At 35.0% G+C, this 25,317-nt stretch overlaps 5 protein-coding genes and 1 long non-coding RNA gene across 12 annotated transcripts in view; 2 read left to right on the plus strand and 4 right to left on the minus strand.

The window, feature by feature from the left end:
- LOC143424985 (uncharacterized) overlaps positions 1-13,409 on the minus strand; it is a 108,785-nt gene extending 95,376 nt beyond the window's left edge. The window contains exons 1-2 of the long non-coding RNA XR_013101992.1: positions 13,174-13,409; positions 12,919-13,020 (exon numbers count right to left, since the gene is read on the minus strand). This is a non-coding gene — a long non-coding RNA (uncharacterized LOC143424985). The remainder of the gene's footprint in view (positions 1-12,918; positions 13,021-13,173) is intronic.
- Positions 131-2,456, plus strand: Tmem43 (Transmembrane protein 43). 3 transcript variants are annotated; one of them, XM_076896355.1, is made up of 7 exons: positions 131-221; positions 588-634; positions 824-1,006; positions 1,087-1,319; positions 1,381-1,681; positions 1,754-1,959; positions 2,136-2,456. In XM_076896355.1, the coding sequence occupies exons 2-7, from the start codon at positions 620-622 to the stop codon at positions 2,416-2,418; spliced, it is 1,221 nt and encodes a 406-aa protein (XP_076752470.1). In that variant the 5' UTR covers positions 131-221; positions 588-619; the 3' UTR covers positions 2,419-2,456. The 3 variants fall into 3 exon arrangements, with proteins under 3 accessions (XP_076752470.1, XP_076752471.1, XP_076752469.1); XM_076896356.1 differs by lacking the exon at positions 131-221 and adding an exon at positions 335-490; XM_076896354.1 differs by lacking the exon at positions 131-221 and having other exon boundaries at positions 547-634.
- Positions 4,117-5,077, minus strand: Yip1d1 (Yip1 domain-containing 1). Of its 2 annotated transcripts, XM_076897407.1 has the most exons (3): positions 5,061-5,077; positions 4,774-4,990; positions 4,117-4,685 (listed from the first exon to the last, which is right to left on the minus strand). In XM_076897407.1, exons 2-3 carry the CDS (start codon positions 4,988-4,990, stop codon positions 4,126-4,128), a joined length of 777 nt encoding a protein of 258 aa, XP_076753522.1. In that variant the 5' UTR covers positions 5,061-5,077; the 3' UTR covers positions 4,117-4,125. The 2 variants fall into 2 exon arrangements, with proteins under 2 accessions (XP_076753522.1, XP_076753523.1); XM_076897408.1 differs by lacking the exon at positions 5,061-5,077 and having other exon boundaries at positions 4,117-4,667; positions 4,774-5,026.
- Positions 5,181-8,351, plus strand: LOC143424982 (peptidylprolyl isomerase domain and WD repeat-containing protein 1). 2 transcript variants are annotated; one of them, XM_076897405.1, is made up of 8 exons: positions 5,181-5,317; positions 5,860-5,962; positions 6,037-6,233; positions 6,309-6,502; positions 6,582-6,919; positions 7,113-7,302; positions 7,389-7,964; positions 8,177-8,351. In XM_076897405.1, exons 1-8 carry the CDS (start codon positions 5,221-5,223, stop codon positions 8,318-8,320), a joined length of 1,839 nt encoding a protein of 612 aa, XP_076753520.1. In that variant the 5' UTR covers positions 5,181-5,220; the 3' UTR covers positions 8,321-8,351. The 2 variants fall into 2 exon arrangements, with proteins under 2 accessions (XP_076753520.1, XP_076753521.1); XM_076897406.1 differs by having other exon boundaries at positions 6,037-6,228; positions 6,304-6,502.
- Positions 8,704-9,100, minus strand: LOC143424984 (mitochondrial pyruvate carrier 2). Its single transcript, XM_076897409.1, has 2 exons — positions 8,966-9,100; positions 8,704-8,891 (listed from the first exon to the last, which is right to left on the minus strand). Exons 1-2 carry the CDS (start codon positions 9,060-9,062, stop codon positions 8,704-8,706), a joined length of 285 nt encoding a protein of 94 aa, XP_076753524.1. The 5' UTR covers positions 9,063-9,100.
- Positions 13,410-14,391: 982 nt separating the features above from the next.
- LOC143424541 (uncharacterized) overlaps positions 14,392-25,317 on the minus strand; it is a 40,066-nt gene continuing 29,140 nt past the window's right edge. For all 3 annotated transcript variants that reach the window (XM_076896676.1, XM_076896675.1, XM_076896674.1), the window contains 4 exons: positions 23,455-23,618; positions 18,809-18,900; positions 17,665-17,857; positions 14,392-14,916 (listed from right to left, as the gene is read on the minus strand). In XM_076896676.1, the coding sequence (XP_076752791.1) occupies positions 14,681-14,916; positions 17,665-17,857; positions 18,809-18,900; positions 23,455-23,618 (685 nt within the window). In that variant the 3' untranslated portion in view covers positions 14,392-14,680. The remainder of the gene's footprint in view (positions 14,917-17,664; positions 17,858-18,808; positions 18,901-23,454; positions 23,619-25,317) is intronic.

Below are 25,317 nucleotides of genomic sequence, written 5' to 3' on the forward strand. Positions count from 1 at the left end.
CCGTCCTGCGATGCACTGAACACGACAGCTGATCGAGGGCATGCGTAGCAATCTCTTATCGTATGTGGAATTGGAATCGAAAGAAAGGCAAGCTTTTATCGAATTAAGATGAGGCTATATAAAATGGATAGATTAAACGCCATCTATCATAATTTCTGGCGCGTTCGCACGTGATTTATTGTGTCGACGAAATTGCGACAACACAAACGGAACTGTATACAGTTGCATATTCACGGGTTACACCGAAATGTCACTGATAAAAATTCACTAACGTTAACATTGACCGAAAAAAAAAAAAAAAAAAAACGTTCACCGATGACTGCATTCTAAACGCTCGAGGACACGTATTTCTTATACGTTTATTGTATCACTGGAAAATTAACTATTCCGCAATGAAATACCATCGAAGCACAAACAGTACGAACCAAAACAATGAACAGATTGATACATTTATAAAAATTATCCACCACTGTTGTCGATCCACGTTATTCTCAGTCAAGTCAGAGGTTTAGTGAATCTTTGTCTGTGAGGCCATGAAATAGTAGTATATTATTTTAAAGAAGTGTTACAACGGACTTCAATCACAGATTACCGTTGATGTATAATGTAATCTAATAAAATGTATCGCGCAAATGTAAGCATAATAATCACATGTATATATGCACAGTGCTTAGTTTGTTGTTTCTGTATGTTGGGGATTTCATTCTTAAGCAAAATAACGTGTTATTCAACACCCGTTGCTAATTTTCATACATTCGTACAAATCATATACTTTGTGTACATTGCTTTACAGATATGATAATATTTTATACGTATATTTTAGCAGAATGGACAGCCCCAAAGGGCGAATGCTGAACCTATACATCAAAATCGAGTTAATGGGAGGCAACCTGCCCCTACAAATATTCCAATGACAGTTTCTGAGCAATTCAAAGAATCATGGTTAACCGCCATTATCGGACTTATTATGTTCGCCACCGGCATGTGTCTCTTATTTTGGAACGAGGTCTGTGAATTTAGATATGCCACTGATTATACAGAAAAATTATCACGTATTATCATAAATGTATCATTGTAACATTGCAGGGAAGAGCAGTAAAGGTAGCGCATTCTTTGGATGAAGCTTTACGTAATGTAGCGGTACTCCCAAATACAATGAAGTTATTATCAGAATACGAAGGACGTTTAATACATTTGTCGGGCCCATTAAAGATATCAGAGCCATTAACTGAACCTGATTATGGTGTAATTGTGTCTAGCGTAAAATTGAAACGAAGAGTGCAGATGTACCAGTGGGTTGAGATAGAAGAAGAGAGGAGGTAATTAACGAATATATAATCTTGTTATGTACAAACTTTTCTATCTTATATTCTTTGTTAGCTTTGGAGAAGTATCAGAAGAAGAAAAGCATTATTATTATACAACAGAATGGAAGGACAAACTTGTAGATTCCGATCACTTTTATATTAGAACTGGTCATCACAATCCAAAAGAAATGCCTATTAAAAGTCGAGTGCAAATCGCAGATGAAGTTAAAATTGGTGCATATGTTCTTGGTACCGAGTTGAAAAAAAAGTTTAATGATTTTTTAGAAGTGACCAGCGATGAGAGACCTGAACGTAAAGATATAAAAATGCATTCTGGTTTATATTACCATAGCGCTAATTTGTGGAAACCTGAGGTATAATGATATTGTTATATGTTTTCTAACCACGGAAAAGTTAAACTGAGTAATCAACATATCTATTTATAGGTAGGTGATATACGAATACAATTCTCTCATGCAGGAAAAAGCGGAGATGTATATTCTATAGTTGGCATGTTAGAAAAAGGATCTATTGTGCCATATATTACATCGCACGGAGAAGAAATTTTACTTCAAAGGAAGCATAAAATGTCCGTAGATCAAATGTTCCATCTGGAACATGTACATAACTACTGGCGCACATGGAGTATTAGGTAATATTTTTATCATCTAAATCAAGGATGAACGATCTTTTTTTACTGCATCAAGTTTAAGCTAAAGTTCAAGAATCAATAAAAAAAAGGACAGAAAGTACTCATCCTCTGCTCATCCTTGACTTAAATATTATATCTTAATATTTTTAGATTAATAAAATTTCTAACTTTTCCAGAGGACTTGGTTGGTTGGTCTTATTCCTGGCAGCAACATGTTTAGCAAATATATTAAGAACAGTGATTCTAAATTCAACATTCTTGTGCGGAATCATCGCAGTTGAATCTTTAACTATGTCTGTTTCAATGTCTATTAGTCTACTAGTGATTGGTTTTGCTTGGGTATGGTACAGACCGGTAATAGGTCTCTGTCTAGCATTAGCATCGATTTTACCCTTTATTTATTCAACATTAACATCAGGATCTCAAGCGCAACAACGCGATAGTTACAGAAGATTATGAATTTTCATTAAATAATTAAATTTCACTTATGTACATATCCTAGACAATACAGCAAATCACATAACATTTCAAAAAGCACCAGCGTATCACGATGGCGCTCAGGTTTCGTAACGCCACAGGAGTATCATTAGAATTACAGGTATGGAAATGCACCAGAACAGGACTTGGTGCTGTTTCACTGCTGATACCGCCTGCCAATGCCGTTCATTCAAGAATTTTGTCATTCATGAAGTAATGTTACGCGGCGCATGTGACATTACAGTGCACTAACTGTGACAAAGTTGTGCTGTCGGGATGTATATTTCAATAGTTTTATTGCAATTTCTTGTATATTTCAATAGTTTTATTATAATTTATTGTATATATTAGCAATTATATTGTATTTTCTTCTATATCTCAGTACTTTTATGGCATTTTCTGTTTATTTCCTGTTTTAGAGGTAAGAGAGAGAAAGATATATAAGAAAGAGTGAGACGGATGATACCGACCCTACTCTAGAACCTGTGGCGCCGTCTCTGTGAGAATTACTCAAACTAGTCGCACGGCATTTACGACAGTGAAGTAAACTACTCAAGAACTACTAGCTCCATCTCTGCGGAATGCATTGAAACTAATGCCCAACCTGTTTCAACGCTCCTCCAAGAGATGGCGCTAGTGATTCAGTAGTTCACTTCGCTGTCGATAACGCTGTGTGACCAGTTTGAGCACTTTTCACAGAGATGGCGCCACAGGTTCTAGAGTAGGGTCGGTATCATCCGTCTCACTCTTTCTTATAGATTTATTATATATCTTTTTCTGTCTTACCTATAAAGCGGGAAACACAAAAAATTGCAATAAAGCTAGACAGATATACAATAAATTACAATAAAACTACTGAAATGTACAAAAAGTTACACTAAAACTAGTAAAAAATACAATAAATTAAATTAAATGAAAGGAGTTTCATAAAGAATTTTCGCGAGAAGGAATTGTTACAAATAGAAGGAAACACAAATACTCTGGCTTTTTGCAGTTAGATCAAAAATTCCAACGGCATCTTGAAGAGCGTTCCCTGGCGCATCTTTTAGCATAGAAATTAGAGAAAATAATTTCCTAAAATTTTTCCGAAAATCGGTATTGACCGATTTTCGGAAAAATCGCCATAAGTAATTACATAAAATTTTCAATTATAATTAATATAAAATAAATGTAATTGTAAAAGACGATGACCATGTATGTATGTTAATTTGGTGAAGGTAGATAAATTCATGTGTGTAAAAACTTGAACAAAATTCATTTAATTAAGTAATGCATTTTGTTCTAGTTTAAATAATAATTTAAATGAAATTTTGTATATTTTAGTTCAATGCCAAAATTTTAAACGGTTTCACAGCCATTAAATATGGACATAAAACACTTTTACAAGAATTGTTATAATTACTTTGAATTTTTAATCATGTAGTTGTGTAAATTATTGCATTTTTCTCTCCTCACCAATCATGTACAGAACATAAATTAAACATATTAAAAATGCTTATCATCTACATATAAAAACAAACCTTTAAAATAAAATAAATATATTAATTATCACAACTTTTTATAAATACTTTGTTATGCAAATAATTATAATCTACACATATATATACTTGTAAAATATAAACAATATAATAAAATTATGTAATTTAGTATGAGAAATGCCTTCCTTCAACAAAGTATATGTACATTTTATTAGAATATTATTATTAATGCAAAAACACCATAAATGAGAGCACAAGGATAAGCAATAAGTAAGCGTTGTTCTTCGTCTCCTGACATGGTAGTGAGTAATCTAGTCGCAGAAAGTGTTGACCAAGCAACTGTAAACACAGCGAAAGCTAAACCAATAGTACCACGCAAAGTTGTAAAAATGTTAAAGCCGGCAAGAAAAACTACAGGTAACACACAATAGCCCAGTATTGATGCTACAGAGGACAATGTGATATTACTAGAATTTGTCATTAGCGATAGAAGAATATACATAAAGATACACGATATTACTGAAAGGCCATAAACGTAATTGAAGTGCGCCTTTGCACCAGCTAGCAAGAGAAACGCAGCAAGCATTAGACAAAATGCTGCTGGGCCTGCTAAATCTGAATCCTGAAGTAAATAATTTGCATCATCTATCTGTCCTCTCCCATGAAATGGATTTAACACGGCCAATGTTTTTTGTAATATTCTATCCGGATCGATTCCTAGTTCTTCTAAAAGTGGTGGCTCCTCTTCGTCATCTACAAACGCAGTAGAGCCTAAAATAATTCTGTTGAACGTGTTGTACAAACTCGCATGTACAAATCTCAAATATTCAATTCCAAACGATCGGTTCATGTTACGTACCTTTTGTATAATTATCTTGACGATACAGAGCACCACCAAATCCACTTTGAGTCGGATCAAGGTAACTCTTTTGTGTGTAAGAGTAGTCTCCAGACTGTTGATCACTGTATGTTTGGAATTCAAACTGTTGGTTAGGTTGACCGAAACCAGACGAGTCGAAATATTGGCTTTGGGGCGACTGAGCCCAATAATTGTCTGCTCCCGTATAACCAGACATCTGTGCGATACGTATTTTGTTACAGCAACTGTTCAATTTTCTTTAATATTTTTATTTGAACTCTGTTAACCTCTGCAATTCTTGTTTTTATGCTAGCTCTTAACAGCGCTGGCGTCTCGAATAGACAACCGTAAATATTTTGTCACCTAGCGCCAATAGAATCGTAATAAACGTCAGTTTAAATGAGCTTTTGTTTACATTGAAATTTTTAATTCGCATTCTTTATAACAATGTCAAATAACAAAAGAGCACATAATGAGAGCGATAACGAGGAAGATTGGGTTGGACCACTGCCTTCAGAAGCTGCTCCGCAAAAGAAACAGAAAGGTTAATGCGTATAACCTATATCTTTATTATTTTCAGTGTTATATATTATAAAAGTTGAATAAAATTCTTCTGTTCGATTTCGAATCCTATTTTTCTAACACGTAGAATCCCGATACGATTTCAAATTATTTTTAAGAAATAATGAAACTCAATTCTATGAAAATAATACAAGATAACCTTTAATTATTTTATTATTACTTTAATTCCCTGTATTTGTTAAATATTCGATTTTAATTGACTCTAGATTGACGCGTTGAAACTTCTCTGTTCAACAGGATATTGATTTTTGTTATGACATAGCTTTTTTCATTTTTTTTTAACATTTTAATTTTCTAACTTATACTGGATATGCGAACTGAATATTTGAATGTAACATTTGCTTGTCAGAGAAACAATATGTTAATCTAATGTTAGTAAATGATATAAACAATTGCTAAGGAGCTTAAATGTTGCATGTTAAACCATTTATAAAGTTAGACATATCTTTTATATTTACAATAACAGATATAATTTACTTGATTGAATTTATTAATGTTTTACAGTTTTGGAATACGAACAAGTATATCTGGAAAATTTACCATGTTGCGAATGCTACGAAAAGTCCTATATGCACAGAGATGTGATTACTCACATTTTAGTAACAAAGTCAGTATCTATTATTGCGTTTAAATTAATGAAAATAATGATTCGAATGTAACTTCATTTTTCCATTCAAACAGATCAAACTTTGTGATAACAGCTAGTTGCGATGGTCATGTTAAATTTTGGAAGAAACAAGAAGAACTCATAGAGTTTGTAAAGCATTTTCGTGCCCATTTGATGACTATACAATCCATGGCTGCTAGTTGTAATGGTGTTCACGCGTGTACAATAAGTTTAGATAAGACAATAAAAATTTTTGATGTTATTAACTTTGGTGAGTATATACTTCAATGGTTTTCATTGTATTATACTGGCTATTCAATTGCCTAATATAAGAATGTTACTTTAGATATGATTAATATGATAAAGCTTGATTTTGTACCACTTCGCTGCGAATGGATATATTCTCCCGGTGATGCAATATCGGCTGTAGCGGTTTCTGCTCAAGAGTCGAATAAGATTTTTGTTTACGACGGACAAGGGACTAGCGTACCGTTACATGTTTTCGAAAAATTACACACTAAACCTGTTATTGCTATGAAAGTAAGAAAAATTAAGATAAGTACTACATGTATTTCATGATTTCATAAGAAATTTTTGTATAAAATTATATCATCTACAGTACAATCCTGTGTATGAGACGTGCATTTCTGTAGACAAGGCAGGCATTTTGGAGTATTGGACTGGTCCAAAATTAGAGTACAAATTTCCTAAATGCGTTACGTTCGATTCCAAGCTGGATACAGATTTGTTCGAGTTCGCAAAAAATAGAACATATCCGTGCGGTTTGGCAGTATCGCCGGATGGCAAAAGATTTGCTTCTTTAAGTGGAGATAGAAAAGTTAGGGTCTTCAATTTTCGTACTGGAAAACTATATAGAGTATTCGATGAGTCGTTGCAAAGGTTCACTGAATTGCAACAAACGACGCAACAATTACCAAACATGGAATTTGGGCGAAGGTATAAACTTATTTTAATAAACTATAAATTAAGGTGAACAGTTATGAAAACAGATATTAATTATAAGCGCCACTTAATTTTACTTTAATTTTATTAAAAAATTGGTTCTTCGTTTTTATAAAAACCTGTGTTTTCATCATTGTTCCGTTCTCTTAAATTATTTCTTTTATTGAAATGTTGCCGCAATACCTAGAATGGCTGTAGAAAGGGAGCTGGATAAAACAGAAACAAATTTAGGAAACATAGTTTTCGACGAGTCTGGTTACATGATATTATATAGTACAATGTTAGGCGTAAAACTTGTAAATTTGTATACAAATCGATGTATTAAAATAATGGGGAAACCGGAAAATATTCGTCCCATGCAACTAGCTCTGTTCCAGGTACTCATGGAGTTATCATCAAATTATAATATCATATAGAAAAATCATAAAGTTCAAATTAGAATAATTTACATTTCAACTTGTAGGGGAAAGCTAGGAAAACCACAGCCGCTGTTACTGTAGAAATGGAGGCTGCAGAAAATCCGACGTTGGAGATGAATCGCCCAGATCCAACTCTCTTTTGCACGGCTTATAAAAAGAACAGGTTTTATATGTTTACAAGACGAGAGCCGGAGGACACCAAAAACCAGGAATGCGATAGGGATGTTTTCAACGAAAGACCATCGAAGGAAGATATTATCTCCTCTACGGAAACGACGAACGTGCAGAAGATTTACGATACAGCAATTATTCACACGGCACTCGGAGATATTCATTTGAATCTCTTTGGCAAGGACGTTCCGAGGACCGTAGAGAATTTCTGCGTTCACGCGAAAAATGGTTATTATAACGGGCACATATTCCATAGAGTGATTAAAGGGTTTATGATACAAACTGGCGACCCCACTGGAACTGGTACTGGCGGAGAAAGTATATGGGGAGGAGAATTCGAGGATGAATTTAGGTCACATTTGAAGCATGACAGACCGTACACTTTAAGCATGGCGAATGCTGGACCGAACACAAATGGCAGCCAATTTTTTATCACTTTGACACCAACTGTAAGTTAAAATATTTTATCGCACGTTTCTCTTTGTAGTAATAATTAATATCTTAACAAATTTTTGCACACCATTCATTAATTGAGAAGCAATATATCACGATACAGTGGACTTTAGGGTGAATAGAAGGAAAGTGGGGCGATGTTTTCGCATAATAGGGGAGAGGATTAAATGTTATATATTAATTAATATTAATTTTGTATTTATTTCAGCCTTGGTTGGATAATAAACACACAGTATTCGGCAGAGTGGTAAAGGGAATGGAAGTTGTACAAAACATTAGCCAAGTAAAGACAAACCCAAAAACCGACAAACCTTATGATGATATACGAATAGTTAGTGTTTCTGTAAAATAATATTCGGAAATAAATACATACATAAAACAAATTCTTTTTATAAAAATCTCTTCTTTTATGTTGCATAATATCTATATGTACATTTCTATCGAAGCGTCACTTCGAGTCCTCTTTTATTTGATGAAATAGTCCTCGCATAAAATTGTACGCTCCTGTGAAACTTGTAAATGCGTTCACGCTAAATAGATTGTAGTTCTTTGGTGTAATAACTAACGAATACCTGATAGAAGAATAATTCGAGAGAATTATTTTTCCTTTTTTTTCAGTAACTATTTAAATAACAAATGCTACCATAGTAGCGTTTATAGTAGATACAGCTTATTCCAAGGTCAACACTACTACAGTGACTTTCCCATTAATGTTATTTCAACACAGAGTGCCTTCTAGGAAAATTTTGAGAAAGAAATTAGGGTAATGTTTAACAAATACCTGGACCATATAGCACCTGTAATCATAAGACTTGCCGTTTGCAAAAGAGAAATTGAATCTGGCGGTCGATTAATGTCCCCTAATCCTGCTATCACCAAACCCCATTTGAACGTTGGTGCCCAAAAGAATACGGTAGTTGGCCCTATATTAATGAAAATATGAATGATAAATTAAGTTTAGATTTTGTAGACTTTGTTCAGATAAATTTGCTCCAACCTGCAGGATGTAGGAAAATTGGTCGGAATTTTGTTGGTAAAAGACAAGCTATTCGTATCATTAATCGCTCATAAGCACTTTTCTTTTTCTGTAACATTATGTGATGGTAATCAACTAGTACAGGCTCACAGATATTACAAACTCGTTTCACGCTATTATAAATTTGACAGAAAAAAATGATACGTGGAAAAGTAAAATATTTAGCTATGTTTAGATATACTGAAGTTTCACTATATACCGAGGGATTTTATCGAAGATATGTCTGTGATGTTAATTTTTCCTTTAATGCAAGTGTTATTTTATTTTGCGAAAGTTAATTTATTTCATAAAAAAATTATTTTATTATGTGAAAATTGTAATATCTTTTTCCTTTGAGATACAGATCATTTTTTAAGAGAAATGTTTAAGTATTCGACCTGTTGAAATTTTCTGCATGCCCCCTAATATTTTATAGTAATATTTGATATGCTGAAACAAAGGAGTGCAACTTTTTTAGGAATTCTCCTTAACTGCGATTCGAAAATTGTTTATTATTTCGTGCAGTAACCATATTTGGCTTAGGGAAAATTCAAAATTCCATTTCACGACAGGCGTAATTACTATCAACTGATTAATAACGATAATTATTGTAAATATTTGAAATATAGCAGATTCAAGATGAGTTGTAACAGTTGCGCGAAAACTCAAGGGACATGGAACGATATGGAAGAAATGAAATATTTACTTTGTGCCATGGAATGTTGGTGGGTTTAGTTTTACTATGATCATTTAGAATAAAACAACTGCAAAGGCAAAATGATCGTAGAGACTTTACATCTATAAAGACAACATTTTCCAAAGTAAGAAAAAACATATCGAATGTTCTTGGTTCAAAGATTTAAATTAAGGAAGACGAGAGCAGAGGAAGAAAATAGCTTCCGTTCCACTTAACTCTTTGAGCGTCGAGTTAAGCGACGTTAAGCGTACGCGTATATATGCGTTCACAGTGCTTAAAGGGTTGAAAAAAAATTAGGCGGTTGATTTCTTTTTTCCTTCGAGCCTTACAGAGGTGAGGAGTGCAATCTTTGAGGGAGAATTGGCTCTCCCTGGTGTAGCTCCTTAGATAGGCATGTATACTGGACGACGTAACGAGAACAAGGAAGTCCATAATTCTCTCTGCTTTTCTCTCTCATCCTAATTACGGAATTTTAGAGTACTGTTGATTAAATAAAGAAATTCCTTAATTTTCATTGAATAGAAAGAGTAAAATGAATTATATCCCCCGCTTTAGAAGTAAGAGAGAGAGAGAGAGAGAGAGAAAGATATATAAGAAAACAATAAGAAAGAGTGAGACAGATGATACCGACCCTACTCTGCAACCCCTGGCGCCATCTCTGCGAAAAGAGCTCAAACTGGTCGCACAGCGTTATCGACAGCGAAGTAAACTACTCAAGAACTACTAGTGCCATCTCTGGTGAAAGTACTGAAACTAGTGCTCGACTAATTTCAGTGTTTCTCCAAGAGATGGCGCTAATGCTTCGGTAATTTACTTCGCTGCCGATAACACTGTGCGACTAGTTTGAGTACTTTTCAAAGAGATGGCGTCAGGGGTTGCAGAGTAGGGTTGGTATCATCTGTCTCACTCTTTCTTATAGCTATATTATATGTCTTTCTCTCTCTTACTTCTAAAGCGGGAGATATAATTTATCTTATTCTTCCTATTCACGACCAATTTTAATCTCCTAAGTTTCGGCCATTTTATCGCAAAAAAATTAGGGGGTTAACTTCTTTTTTGTACGTTGGAGCCCTACAGGGGTGAAGGGTGGAGGCCATAGGCCATACGAACCAATACTCTAGAGATTTCCTCACCCCTGCAGGACTCTAATGCAAAAAAAAATAGAGTAAAGTAAAGCAAAGTAAAAATAAATAAAATGGCCAACACTTAGGGGAGTAAAATTGGTCGTTACAAATTTTCAAATTTTCTGTGCAAAGTCGTCTTTAGGATTAAAAATTAAATTAAAGTTAATTTAAGAAGACGAACCACGAACATATCTTTTACAGCCAATGCCCTTCTGTACCACCTCCTCCTGTGTGTTCCGTCATATTACCACCCAGAATTAAGGAGTTGCCCGCTATTATTCCACCTCAGAGACCCTGTTGCCCACCGCCACCTTGTTGTCCGCCAACACCTTGTTATCCACCGTCTTGTCCAATATCGGAACCCTGCTGTGCCCTGTTCCCTCCCAGTTGCAAAGTGCCCATAGTTTGCAGTCCTTGTTGTGTCCCACAAAGGTGTTCCCCGCCAAAGTGTCCAGTATCACCAAGCTTACCACCCCCAAAACCTTGTTGTCCACCGTCTCCACTGCCTTGTTACCCAAGTGAGTTATCCAAGTTGTTACCCGATCTGTAATAGGCTGACAGGGTTTGCAGTAATTGCCCGTGTCAGACGTTATATTGGAGCGCCCAGCATTAACGGATGAACGTGTTCCATGCTGTGTGAAGTGTGTGCGCTGAAAAAATTTAATTTCTGGTCTGAACTGATAGTATCCGCCAGATTCAATAAGGATGGACCAAACGAATTTACTTATTGTACATCTAACATTTTATAGTGTGTATCTGTGTTGGGTATATGTAATTTCACCTGCTTCATTATATATTTTAGTTTCGTACTGTTGATTCTCGACACCTGTTTTGAGGGAGATAAAGTAATATATGAGAAGGAAATCGAACGCATACAAAGGTAATAAAATGAGTAAATTTGTATTAGAATTGAAAATGTAAAACGATGGTAAACCTTTTAATTGGCACCAAGGTATTCCGAATAAACAGGAAGTGTATTGTACACAAGAACTTTATTCGAATGTCCATACGGTCCCATGAGTCAAAGCTTAAAAATAATCACACTTATCTCGAATCGATTTACAGGATAGAGAAATTCTTCTAACCGCTTGAACTGAAACCTAGCTTACAATGAATCCTGAAAATCGAATGCAATAGTAACAGCAGTTAAATGTCCATTATCTTACAGCGAAAGCTACAACGCTAATGAAAAAGAAAAACCATAATTCTTTCCGGCTTTTTTAGACACAAGAATCAATGAGAAGAGGCCGATGTAACGTGTTGGTCACGGACAATTGTCGATCGTGTATCGATTAATATATGAATAAACATTCCGTTTTCTCGCTTCGTTTAAAATAGAAATATTATTCTTACTTCTCCTTTTTCTTCCCTTTTCTTAAAAGTATTGGAAGGATGCTCTTAGTATACACGTGTCAGAAAAATAAAAATTCATTTGTTGTTGATTAGTCGTTGCTTTTATCCCGTAACTATAGACGTACAAGTATATATTTTGTGTAATCCGAAAGTATTTATCATTACACAGAAAACTTCCATTTATTTATTTATCTAAGAGAATTTGAAACTTGTCTTTGCAAATTTGGCATCAACCACAAATTCGTTTTCAGTAGACTTCAATGTGGATTATAAATAATCGCGACTGATCAGAATTGTTGTGGACAAATAGCTTTATGCCTTAAATCCGTTTTCTTCAGAGCCGGGAAAATTATTCGATATTTTCCTACAACGTTTAATTACATTTATAAAATTAAAAATATTATGAAATTAATTACTTTAGTTGATCGATTTACGATCACTTTTCATCCAACACAAGTTCGATATGTATACATATTAAAAAAATCTAACTCATTTAAAAATCTTTTCCACTGATCAATAAATAATCATTTGGGAAAATATATAATCATCGTTGATCACAACAAGCTACGTTAAAAACACGACGAAGTTCCACGGATATCGTAATCGTTTTGTAACTATTTTCTATTGTTAGACCAATTTACGTAGTAAACTTATAATATTATAGGCTTGTGATCGATTTCGTTGGAAGTCAAGGTCAACGAGATCTTTTTCAATGTTTCAAAACACGCGTTAGAAGGGCGATCACAATTAAACAATTACACAATTAGTTTGTTCATTAATCACTCGAAATAATATTCGTTCTCGATATTTTTGAGCTAGAGTTACTTTGTCCTTTGAGGCGCGGTGCAGGGTTGCCATTCGTCCTGTATTTGTAGGATGTACAGCATAACTAAAATTATTAATCAAAATTTAACTGCATTGCCAAGCAGAACACCCTATATTTCTTTATGGAATTAAAAAGAGTATTAAAAAATGAGTAAATAAGTATGAAAGTACAATAGAACTGTGGTATGTACTTATCGAGATATTTACGATACAAGTTTTGTCTGAGAATGTTCGAATTATTGACCTGTACTACTGGTACAAGCATTTATATAGTCTCCTGACGAACGACACATATTGATGGCTTTAGTGTATTCCTTAAAACACTTAGTAATTGAATTATATTTCTAGTACGATGAGAAAAATGAATAATCTGCAATGGTGCAAAAAATGAAAAATAATTTTGAGAATTTTTGCATTTGATGTAGGGCAGAAGGTACCAGTTGTCGGAGAGAATTTTACCCCACCGATGGATCTAAATTTATATTTACTTTAAAATTATGTGCGTATATAAATACAGATATAGTTTGAACAACAACGCTTCTCAAATATCTAACAAAAGAAGTAATAAAACTCTTTTAGCTGGAAAATATTATACTTCTCCTACGAAGAGATGGCAACCCTATAAACGTGAGAAATCGAGGAGTTGTGACGGAGAAAGATAGTGCAACGAATTATGTGGAAAGATATTATTGTAGCAATTTCTAGAGTATAGTAATTCGCGTCAAAGACAAAGTATAGCTCTGATATGATTCGACAAATGTTACTTCACGTTTCGCCACTTATCTTCTAATTCTTAATCGTATCTTGAAAATTTTCATCGCAGTGTTACAATACTGTTTCATATGAGGCATCTAAAAGCAAAATCCATCACGTACACCATCGAGATCTTATGTTATCCCCCGTTATATATTCGCAGAAAATTCCCGCGAGAGAATATTTTTATAAATTCATGATCCTTCAGTTGCGCCAGGCGTATTCATATTTGTCATCAATAACACTCAAAATTGACAATACTACTTTCACCTTATCCCCATTTTACATCAAAATTCAGCTTTGCTCGAGGAAATTCCCTATGCCATTCACATCGATTTATTCAAATCGACTCTACAAAATACATACCCAATTCTACAGCCATGAAAGTATTCGGACGTCTAGTATACTTCCGATTATTAAACTCTATATTTTGTATAAATATTCAACAAACGATATAAAGATTTATTACACCATATTATAGTATATTCAGTGAATATATAGCACGTATAAAAAAACTTGTTAATTTTCGTCACACATACTATTATTTAAGTAATATTAAAAGAAAAACAGAAATGGTGCGGATTTTTGTGTATTTACAATCCTAATTTATTATTCTAAACTCAGTTTAACTATAATATGATGTAATATATTTGTCTGTTGATTTATTCAAAATGAGAATCAAAATTATACCAGCTTCTGAATATCTTCACGACTGACTGTACCAGTTCACCTTTCAGAAATATAATCAAGACCAATCTACCTGTTCAAGAAAAATACTACCCTTTACCTATTCCCTATCTCCAATAAATAAGACGCCCCATAGCATTCAAAAATCTTGTACTTACATCTTACGCTAATTCACCCAGCCTCCATTACGTTTCCGTTTCCGTCTACTTTATATACCTTACGTACACAACGATCGACAAATCGAATCTGGCGAATGCGTTAGAGAACGAACAAGTCCTCGCAGCTCTTCGTTTTCCTCTTGAAGCCCAATAAGTGTTTCAGTATTCTTCTGCGGTGCTTGCTTCTCCTACGTCTGCTCGCTTGGTCTCGGTCCCGTTGAGGATTCAACTTGATCTGTGCTAGGATTCCGACCAGCAGCTCATCCACGTGGTGGGCAAGCCCTGAAGAAGTTTCGATGAACTTACAGCCGCAGTTGTTTGCCAAACGCCGGCCAACTGTTGGGGGCAGAAGTTGAAAACTTAAGATATCTCGTTCGAGTGTATTGCATAAAGTGAACTGTGTGGCCATAGTGATATTATATTTCTTATATGCTAGCTATTACATTATATTGTTCACGTTATTTTTCCTTTTATTAACCACTTTCGTGAAAGACTTCTGCGAACCTTGAGTTTCTTATTCTTTGAAAGGTTGCAAGAAATGTTTCAATATTCTGTGAGAAAGGGAGAAAGAGATCTATCGTCTTGAAATGAAGATCTTAAAGTTTCTTGGAGCTCTTAAATTGTGGCTGGAGAAGATCGACAAAGGCCACGGTGTACATTGCACGACGATTTGGTTAAACTGTAAGTGGATTCAGGTAGCTAGATACATCCAAGTAAGTAGATTCAACCGGACAGACTGCTTAGCTGGATCTACTTACAACTATCCTCGTGCATCACATTGTCCAACTACTCTGGCCGCAATTCCAGAGTACTTGCAAATTTAAAGAGAAAAGATTACAGAGAAAGCGAAATACTTTTCATGATTAAAACGAAATATTAAATAAAGAAAGCAATCCTTCAGACTTGAAAGAAAGAACCGAATGCATATTTAACAGTTGTATATCGTATGGAAGTTATTTTATGGAAACAGTTTTCGCATAAAAATCTATATGCCTGATATTTCTTAAATAATTTCAAGTGCAACAAAACAACAGTTCGATCGCACTCCTTATTTTTAAATGGACTGCAACGTGTTCGAATTTGAATGCAATCACAGATACCGAGCATAGTGGACCGGATACCGAGGAAAAGTGATCGATTTGGCGTGGCTCACACCCCTTCCACTGTTTGGACAAGAATAGTACGTATCTCGTGTCGCAATGTCGTTCATGTGACAAGTTGAATACGATATCTGTTATCACTTTTCACATTTTCATTTACAACCGAAGAAAAATTTAAACTAAATACAGCCTCTAAAATTTTAATATGCATATATTCTACCGATTCACAATTAAAAGATATTTAAAATCGCTTTAAAAGCGTATTTCACGTTCTCCATCGTTAATCCTTTTATTTGCGCGGACGAAAATTGCTTTTTATCCCATCGCGACTATTTGTACGAGACTAAACTCATCCGACGTGAATCAAAGTAAGGCAGGGTTTAATAATTCTACTTGAGAATTTAAAGATCGCTCGTACGATGTTTTGCGATCACGGATAACGAGCGCATGGTTCTCATCGAGATAATTAAAAAAGTTTCGGGTTACAACGTTACATGCAGTCAAATGAACGAGCGAATTTGATAAATAAATTTTTTGCACGCGCAGATGAAAAGAACGAAAGATATTAAATTTAACTGCGACGAATAATAAACTAATTCGTGACACGTTATATTAGGTACTAACAATAAGCTCGACTAACACTGACGAACAATTCACGAACACGAAAGCGTAATTATGCTTCAAGTAATTAACATCATGCGAAGTAGCAATTGTCAACTTTCGCTAAACCGATTGTGCAGCTAATAAGAAACTGATATAGATAACAGTCTTGGAAAGTATTAAAATAGGTTAATCAAGAGGCAGGCAAAAAGCTAATTTTTCCTTGACCTTTTTCTTCCAATATATTTTTCCCCTTATCCATCAGAAAATTAAGCGAACTCGTCATGCTAAACGAGAACGTTATTAATCAAGATCATAATTTTATTGTTTTACAGAGAGAGAGAGAGAGAGAGAGAGAGAGAGAGAGAGAGAGATACTTTATTTTATTATTGTACTTATATTGAAAACGAAATGTCAGACTTTTTCCGTCGGTTCGTTTCATACGCTCCATGAAATATTTAATGTCGTTCCATAAATTAAAAATTGATACAGTGTAGGGGAGACATCGGGAATTTAATATTCTATAGATTTCTTGAAGTAATATATATCATTTAAAAAAAGTAGAAATTAAAATATTTATAATATTGTAATGAACGATAGAGGAAAAAATATTTATTAGTGAATATTTGGTAAATTGAGAATCTACAGACCTTTTAATCAAAGTAACGATCCAATTATCGTGAATTCGTAATAGATTCCGTTTCTCGTTGCAAAAATTTATTACCGTATTTTTTGCCAGATTTAATTTAGAGCTTTTTATCGTCTACACTGTCGTCTACACTCTTGTATATAAAATACGAATTAAAAGAAATCGCTCTACATTAAAAAATAATATGACTGTCAAACAACTGAGAAAGAATGGCCAATTTTATATATGCACATGATAAAAGTAGATTTATATTCATCAATTACGAGAATAATAAAATCGAAATTTTTATTAATATTTATTCGTGATTGTCGTCACACAATATTTATATTCACTGTTGAGTTGAAAACGCATATCATCGATTTGCAAAGTAAATGCTTCTATGCGTATATTTTAATTCTATATTCTGCAACTACCTTTTCGCAATTTCGTTAAGCGTTTAATTTTAGGACGGTTTTAACATCGCGTAAAAATTAGTGGCGAGTGTTCAGTTAATATCATCAATTTGCAAAGTAAATGCTTGTATACGTATATTTTAATTCTATATTCTGCAACTAGCTTCTTGCAAGTTCTTTAAGGATTCAATTTTAGGACGGTTTTAACATCGCGTAAAAATTAATCGCTAGTGTTCAATTGACCTAACGGAAAGCTCGCTGCAAAAAGGGTCAAGTGGACGACTTAAATGTATTGCATGCTCAACAAGTAAAGCCGTTATGATATTTTATTGCTGTTACTCACCAACTGATGGTACCTCCCGCTTTCTCTCGAGGTCGACTTTGTTACCAACGAGAATTACACCATGACTAGCCATGTAGTCACTCTTCCAGAGGTAGAGCAACGTCTCTTCAGCTATCTTCAAGCTTCGTCTGTCCACCACAGAGTAAACTACCACGTAAACGTCTGGATTGTACGTCGAACAGAATGTTTCGACCTGGAGGAAATGAAAAAAGATTTAACGAACCTCAAGTGGATATTTTCTTTGTTTATTTTTAAGAAGAGGACTTTAGTTCTACGTTTCTTAGTATAAGAAACGAAACGTTCAGAGGAATTTAGTTCTGTCAGAAATTATTTAGTATTAAATGACACAGCTATAATTGGACCGCGCTCTAAAGGGACGTATCAGTCCACTTACATTAGGAATGAAGCTACAAAAAATGACCTCGAAGTTTAGTAGTGAAACATTTTCCAATGTTGTGGAAAATCTCCTTTTGTTTCCTTCTATTGACTCTTAATGTCTTTCAAATATTATGGCTGGAAAATCATTTGAAAGCTTGTACACTTCTCAAAATATAAAATGGGAAAACCGCGAAAACTGTGGAAATAAATATATCAGAGAAATACAAGGAGATATTCAATGAGAGATAAATTAAATTATATTTTACATTTGTGACATTCAATTTTATCATTGTTATCACAATATAAAAATCGTTTAAGATCAAACTGAAATTAAAGACTATTTTCCGTAGAAATGGGAAAAGGAAATATTATGCCTTAAAAAATTTCATGCATTACGTTATACGTATATTTCCCGCGGAATAAAGATAATAGGATATGAAGTAGAAGGTTTGTCTTGTTATATGAAAAATGTTAATCCTCTCGCTACGGAAAGCTCAGGTTTGCGTGGGATGAACGAGAAAAAAGAAAATAATAGGCAAGAAAAGAAGTATACAAAATAATCGTAGCAAGAAGAACCTGTATCTGCATAATTGAATGGTAATAATGGTAAGAAAATGCCACGACATATTTCTACAATGGAAAGATTAACGAAGAATAATTACAATTGTAGATTTTGACAGCGTGACATTTTTGTTGCTAATAATTCTACATTTTTTACTTTGGTCCATTTGTAACTGAGTATTTCATACATAATAGTTATACTTACTGACATCTCCGCTGCGGGATGGTCTATGATCTCCAATTCTGTTTCTTGCCCATTGAGCATCACAGAGACGCTTTTCTGCCCATATTCCTCGTCTGTAACAAATTACAATGATAGTGTAAAATTAATCTTGGTGACATTAACGTTGAAAAGGAATCTATTACGCTCTATTACTGAACGAAATTTACATTTTCATTCATTCGCGGGTACGCGAGAGATCATTTCCCTCGATATTGAAATGTTAATTAGTTCTGTTTCAGGTGTACAGAAATTGTTGCGTGGATGTAAAGTTATAGAAATGTGGGTTGCGTTGCACGTGCGTAGGGAGGTTGCATTTAATGTTCCGTGTTACTGCCTTTTTGTATTCTTTTCTTTCACTTTACAGCATTTTGAATTGGATATAACAACTATTTTATACGATATACGACTGCGTGACTTTTGCATATCAATTGCAGATGAAATATGAAACGATTCATAAAATTCAGCGGCTTTACAAATCTGAAATCTTTCAAGTTCTATAGAGTGTGACGCTTAATGTTTAAGATTAAATAATTAAAATCGTAGATTATGAAACCATGGAGTAAGATGAGATTTCCTCTCCCTGCTATTAATTAAAATTTAATTATCTAAAAAGGACTTTCGTCTTGATGCAGCTCACTGTATAATTATCAGTGACGTAATTAATTATTTTTGTATAATAAAACATTTAATCTCGATCGAAGCATTTTTACGAGTTCAAGAGTTAAAAAAATGAGCAACATAAAGGGAAACAGTATTTTCACCTAAGAAGCTATTATGATTCTCTACCCGTACGCTGCAATTTCCATGGTAATGGCGTTTACTTAGCCAATACCTTACTGCTGATAACTTTGAAATAAAAAATTAAGGATATCGCAACAAAATCCCAGGAGAGAGATTGTATTTCTCTAAAAATATATTTCAAAAGTAAAAGTAAAAGAGCAGCTCTGAATATTGAAAGTACCGAAGTCTCTTTCGCCATTTAACTTTTCTTACTCTATACATTATAAACAAAAGTCTTGTTTACAAAGGAATGATGCAAAAAAGATCCAATTACATAATTACCAGAATGATGCAGAAAAAATCCGTAGACATGTGTTTGAGAGTAACCATTGTGAAACATTTATGAGACGAACCGACTGGCGGACGCAAACCAGTTTCCTCGGAAAGAGAAATCCAACCGCTGGTATATGCGTGGAAAATTCGCAGAAATGAGTAACGATGAAAGGGCCATAAGCTCCGCGTTTTATATCGAACGTGGAACTCGCTACGATCGTAAAGAAGAAAGTTAAAGCAACGTAGTCGGAGGCATCCGTCCGACGAAGCGAATCGGATTCCTTTATCACCCTAAGAGCTTTCGATTCCGCATCTTCGAACAGAGTTCTTCGTGTGTGGAGAATTCATGGTACTGGATGAATGATTCTTTTTAAAGAGAAGTATATTTACATTATAGTTCCTTAAAGTGTTTTTCAACCAGTCTAGACTTTGCTGCTAGATCATTTTAAATATGCATTTTCAAAATATACGTATGCTTGTATGCTTTTATATCAAGACGAACATTTCCCATCGTCTATTCTTCCAATATTTTTACAAACAGGATAAATCAACCAACAGATTTAATATTACAGTCTCACAACAATATAATAAGGAAGATACGTACAGAAAAATATTATGGGATCAAATATTTACCATATAATAGATACAAATTTAAAATGCGTTCCTCTCGTCAGCCATTTTATACAATTACGCAAATGTAGCGTCGATTAGACTAATGAGATGAAGGAATCAGGGATTTCCCCTCTTTTCGAGCGAACAGTAGGGCGTTGCAAGGTCCCGTACACGTTTTTCCCTCCTTATTATCCCACGAATGAAGGACTGCTAATGCAACGACGAGGGAGAGGACATCGGAGGATCGCGGACAATCAGCATTATTCGGCTATTCATCCCCGTCCGATGTAAACGAAGTCGTCCGCTTCCAACGTCTACCATTTGGTAGCACGAGTCAGAGAGCGGTTGCAGGCGGCTGTAATTTGCATTCGCGGATGCTCGTGCGACGAACAAACCTCTATTGACCGTAAATTCGAGCTGTCTGTTCGATTTTGCGACGCGTCCTTCGAGGGTTTTAATACCCTTTATTGTTGGCCGACAGTACGTTGCAACGGGTGAAGCAAGGGTGTGTAGAATAATAACAAAATCAGATATATATATATATATAGACTTGTACCTGGTATCATAGTTTTGAGAAATCAGCGATTTTCCGCTATTTGATTTCCTAAATGCGGGGAATTCTCCTAAATTTGAAGAAACGAGGTCGGTTAACTCGATGGGTCATTACGCTCTGATCGATACAAAATCATATCTTCCGAAGGCAATAAATAGAGTGAAACCATTAGATATCGATTTAGATAGCGTACAGTCATTTTGAAGCTGAAAGTGTACTCTTCGGGACTATATATTGCAAACGTTAGCATTTGTGATAAAATTTTCCAGTAAAAAGGGTAGATCTTGATAGTTTTCGAGCGAACGGCTGAAAATTTGTGACTGTTGCACATCATAGCGGAAACAATAATTACCAGTACCGAAGAAACTGTACTTTACACAAAGTAAAAATGATTTCTTTCAAATAATAATACTCTTACTTCGATTAAGATATAACCATTCTTTGGAGTAACAGAATGATTCATTCAATTTACTCGAATAATCGTAAAAGGATCACTTTCAATCACGAATATCAGTAGTATCGGTGAACCTGAGTAATATATCTCTGTAAATCGCGGTTCCATTCGATATCAAATCAGATATCGAAAATGAGCACCAGTCTTCCCGGATAATCCGAAAATGAGAGTAAACTTTGAGGTATTAAATGGAGGCAGAGAGCCATCGTATCGTGAAATCTCGAAACAGTTGAAACCGATTCGACTGAAACGTAGGTGCTGCTCTGGATCTCTGGGAATTATATCAGCTCGATTAATAATGAATCTTAACTGTTCCAAGACACGAGACAACGAATCGCAAACTCTTGATTAATTAATTTAATTGCTCATTAAATGTTTTGAATACATTTCAGCAAATTGAACAAACCATTCAGTGCAGTAAACTCGAAACGGAATTCTATCGCTGCTGCTTAAATGGAAACGTACTCGATTAAACATCAACTATATAGAAATGCTAACGGAATTAGTATCGATCGCGAACAATGATTTGCATCCTGTGTTACGAATTGCAATTATTTCAACGTTGTTTGGCAAGTCTATATTCGGTCAGCCGTCCACTCTATCAAATGTATTACATTGCGAGAGTATGGCTGGTTCGCAATTAAAACTTTTAATACAGGAGTATCTATTAATTACATTCGAACATTCGCAGTGATATTGCGGGACACGTTGATAAGTAAGAAGCATGAATAGTTAGGAACTTGCGCGTTGTGGATCGTTAAAATAATTGATTATCCGTTTCAGACCATTGAAAACTTTTCATTGGTAAACCTACTGAGAATTTCTATTTGTAGTTCCAGTTGGAAAGTTACGAAATACTATGCACTGAACGTATACACAATTGCGAAGCTTAGTATTTTTGAACAAATGCAATTTGTCTATTATTTGTCTTGGTAATATTTGGAGTAATATCTTCAAAAATGTATTTCTACCTTTGATACGCTTCCCGCATCTGAGAGTACAATTGTGCTCAAGCCAGGTCAATAAAGGTGCCAGTGTATGGCGATTCGACTAATTGTAAGTAGATTCAGTTAGGCGCGGTCGACCGATAGCTCGAGAAATCCAGGGAAGTGCGGTCTGACCAGGCGGAGCGCTCCGCTGAATCTACTTAGAATCACGCAGTAGAATCGCGGCGTATATACACCGCCATATTCATCAGCCTGATTCGATTACTATCCAAGAGTCGTAAAATGTAAAGTATATCAAAATGGAACTTGAAATGAAAAAATCGTAGAATATAAAAATACTTTTCCTACATTTTTTTAAGATTCTCTCTCAACTCGGTGAATGTAATAAGTATGAAAATTTTAAGAAACCCTCCAAGAATGTTGTGCGTAATACCTCTTCTCGTATTTCTTAATAATATTAACCTAGTGTGAGATACAGAAGAATAACCCGTTTCTATTGAATCACTTTGTACGTCTGCCTAGAGGACCGTTTAAACTTTACAGTCTGAAGCATCGTTAAAACGTAACGTATAACGTCGCCAGATGCGAGAGTTTTCCGAAAAAATCTGAGAACGAATTAATTAAATAATCTCCCAGCGTCTGTGTTGTAACTTTATCCTGGTAATACGTGGCTCGTTTCTACTAAACCACTCTGTACGTTTTCCAAGTGCGTCATTTAGAATTTATATTCGAAAAAGAGGCAACAGATAACATTTCACCGAGAGGCAGCCTTTGGAAGTTATCGTATAACTTACCCGCGTTATAACATTATTCTGATAATATATCGCTGGTGTTTCTCACTTTGTGCATCTGCGAAGGGTGCCATTCGTGATTTTACGTTCCAACGCTATTATCAAAAAGCGGCGTGCAATATGTCACGATAGCCACGAGACGTTCTCGCGAAGCAATCCAAGGAATTTATTAAATAATCTCGGGCTGCATTCCGTGGCCTACGTGCCTTTGTACTCACCGAGGGAAGTGTCGTACGCGCAAATGTAATCGCTGGTGGTGAACTGCGCTGTGAGGGCTGTTTTTCCCACCCCCGACGCGCCCAGCATGCCGACTTTGTAAGTGGCCACTCGTTCGTTGCTAGTGTCCTCCTCGGCCTCCATACCAGAAAGCTGCGACGCGGAGCTGAAACGTGGCAAGAAAAAGGTGAATACGTGGCCGACTCTGAGACTCCGTATCGACCGACATAGAAAAAGCAACAAACTTCGTTGCGTATTTAGCTCGACGTTTTATCATCTACGCGTTTCTTAACTCTTTTCACCGCGATGCTTCTCGAGGCTGAAAGCGCGTTCGCCGTATCAACATACGAATTGACGCGTTTCATGCGACAGAAATATGTCCACGTGTAAACGCAATTTAATATTTCGTAAAACAAATTGTTATTGAGTTAGGCAGTTTTTCTATTCGAAAGTATCGGGACACTTGGTAGATTTGAAAAATGTTTGTTACAGACAAGGCTGCAAATACGTAATGAGGCAAATGTCAAGAGCGCCAAAATGGTAGAACGCGAGCCAGACCACCCCGCTATCGCATAGTCAAGTGGTGCATGAAGATCTAATTTTCGATTTCGGTAACGTTAAACCACGAGAATTAAATTTTACCGCGCAAGAATTATTTATTTTATGTTATTGTATGATCTTTCGGTTGTTATATGCAAAGCAATTTTATTTTATTATTCATAATAAATTCTACCAAATTATTCACAATGAAGATACACGCAACGCAAAATTGTTCATTATTATGCAGGAAGAGGATGCTCTGTTATTTATTGTAACGTAAAACATATTCTTAAACTTTAAATATTAACTAGTTTCTTCTAAATATGTTATTTAATTTCGTACAAACAAAAATAGCAGTACACGCAAAAACGGAGGGACGCCAAATTCGTAGCTAAATTTTACTGGCAATAACGCAATGAAACCTTGTTTCGCGAGAGCAAACGCGTATAAAATCAATTCTTAATTCGATTGGTAAAAACGAAATGCAAAGAAGAGTAGGAATATTTCACAAAATGTCTCTTATTTGAAAGCAGGTAAGTGCGCGTAAACAATGATTCGCAACAGTGACGAAGTCATAAAGCCAAAGCTAGGAACATCAGCTGTCTGCTTTATCGCAGTCTGTTCCCTTTCTACAGATTTTATCTTTTCGCCTCTTTTTATCTTTCTCACTTTTATGAAACTGAAGCGATGATCGTGCATATAAAATGACGTCACAGCACAAGCTCATACGGTGTATTGATAAAATATAATCCGTATTTTATATTTCCGACAATTTCTTATTTACCTTTTCTTTTCATACTTGTGGAACTAATAAATGTTTTATTGAACCAAAGAACCATATGTTTTTCCTACAAAATGAATTTTAAAAATTGTTTCATATGGTAAACACTTAATTGCGTTTGCAATTACGTTGAAGCGGATTTGTAGTTCTTCCTTTCCTCTGCGATCTCCGTTAAAATAGCACCGTAGATTAATTAAACTACGGATCAACTGCGTATACCCGAATTGCTACGATGCCAAGCAATTAGTGCCGCGTGCTATCATTAGACGTTTACATCGACGCCATTAATAATTTTCTGACGAACTCGCACTTATAAAACACCTAGCAATTGGTATTATTTTTCAGAATCTTTAAATACGTACGTACATTACGTTACGATATTTAAACAAGGAATATATATCTGCAAGGGATACGAAGTTTAATGTTTCGCGGAAAAAAAGATTGTTCCAATTTCGCTTGTGTATTTTGTTGTTTCAAAAAAATGTCTGTATAAAATTGATAGCAACAGTTCATATAAATATACATGTTTTGTCTTTAATTGTTA

This window comes from Xylocopa sonorina, chromosome 6 (genome assembly GCF_050948175.1).
Source record: "Xylocopa sonorina isolate GNS202 chromosome 6, iyXylSono1_principal, whole genome shotgun sequence".
Classification (NCBI taxonomy): Eukaryota; Metazoa; Arthropoda; class Insecta; order Hymenoptera; family Apidae; genus Xylocopa; species Xylocopa sonorina.

Excerpts from the sequence above, each read along its gene's own strand:
- Tmem43 (XM_076896355.1), top strand. Across the intron at positions 1,320-1,380 it reads GAGATAGAAGAAGAGAGGAG|CTTTGGAGAAGTATCAGAAG; the intron begins GTAATTAACGAA and ends ATTCTTTGTTAG. Across the intron at positions 1,682-1,753 it reads CTAATTTGTGGAAACCTGAG|GTAGGTGATATACGAATACA; the intron begins GTATAATGATAT and ends ATCTATTTATAG.
- Yip1d1 (XM_076897407.1), bottom strand. The coding sequence starts at position 4,990 with ATGTCTGGTTATACGGGAGCAGACAATTATTGGGCTCAGTCGCCCCAA. Across the intron at positions 4,686-4,773 it reads TCAAGATAATTATACAAAAG|GCTCTACTGCGTTTGTAGAT; the intron begins GTACGTAACATG and ends GAATTATTTTAG.
- LOC143424982 (XM_076897405.1), top strand. The coding sequence starts at position 5,221 with ATGTCAAATAACAAAAGAGCACATAATGAGAGCGATAACGAGGAAGAT. Across the intron at positions 6,234-6,308 it reads TTTTGATGTTATTAACTTTG|ATATGATTAATATGATAAAG; the intron begins GTGAGTATATAC and ends ATGTTACTTTAG. Across the intron at positions 6,920-7,112 it reads AACATGGAATTTGGGCGAAG|AATGGCTGTAGAAAGGGAGC; the intron begins GTATAAACTTAT and ends CGCAATACCTAG.
- LOC143424984 (XM_076897409.1), bottom strand. The coding sequence starts at position 9,062 with ATGTTACAGAAAAAGAAAAGTGCTTATGAGCGATTAATGATACGAATA. Across the intron at positions 8,892-8,965 it reads AATTTTCCTACATCCTGCAG|GGCCAACTACCGTATTCTTT; the intron begins GTTGGAGCAAAT and ends TCATTAATATAG.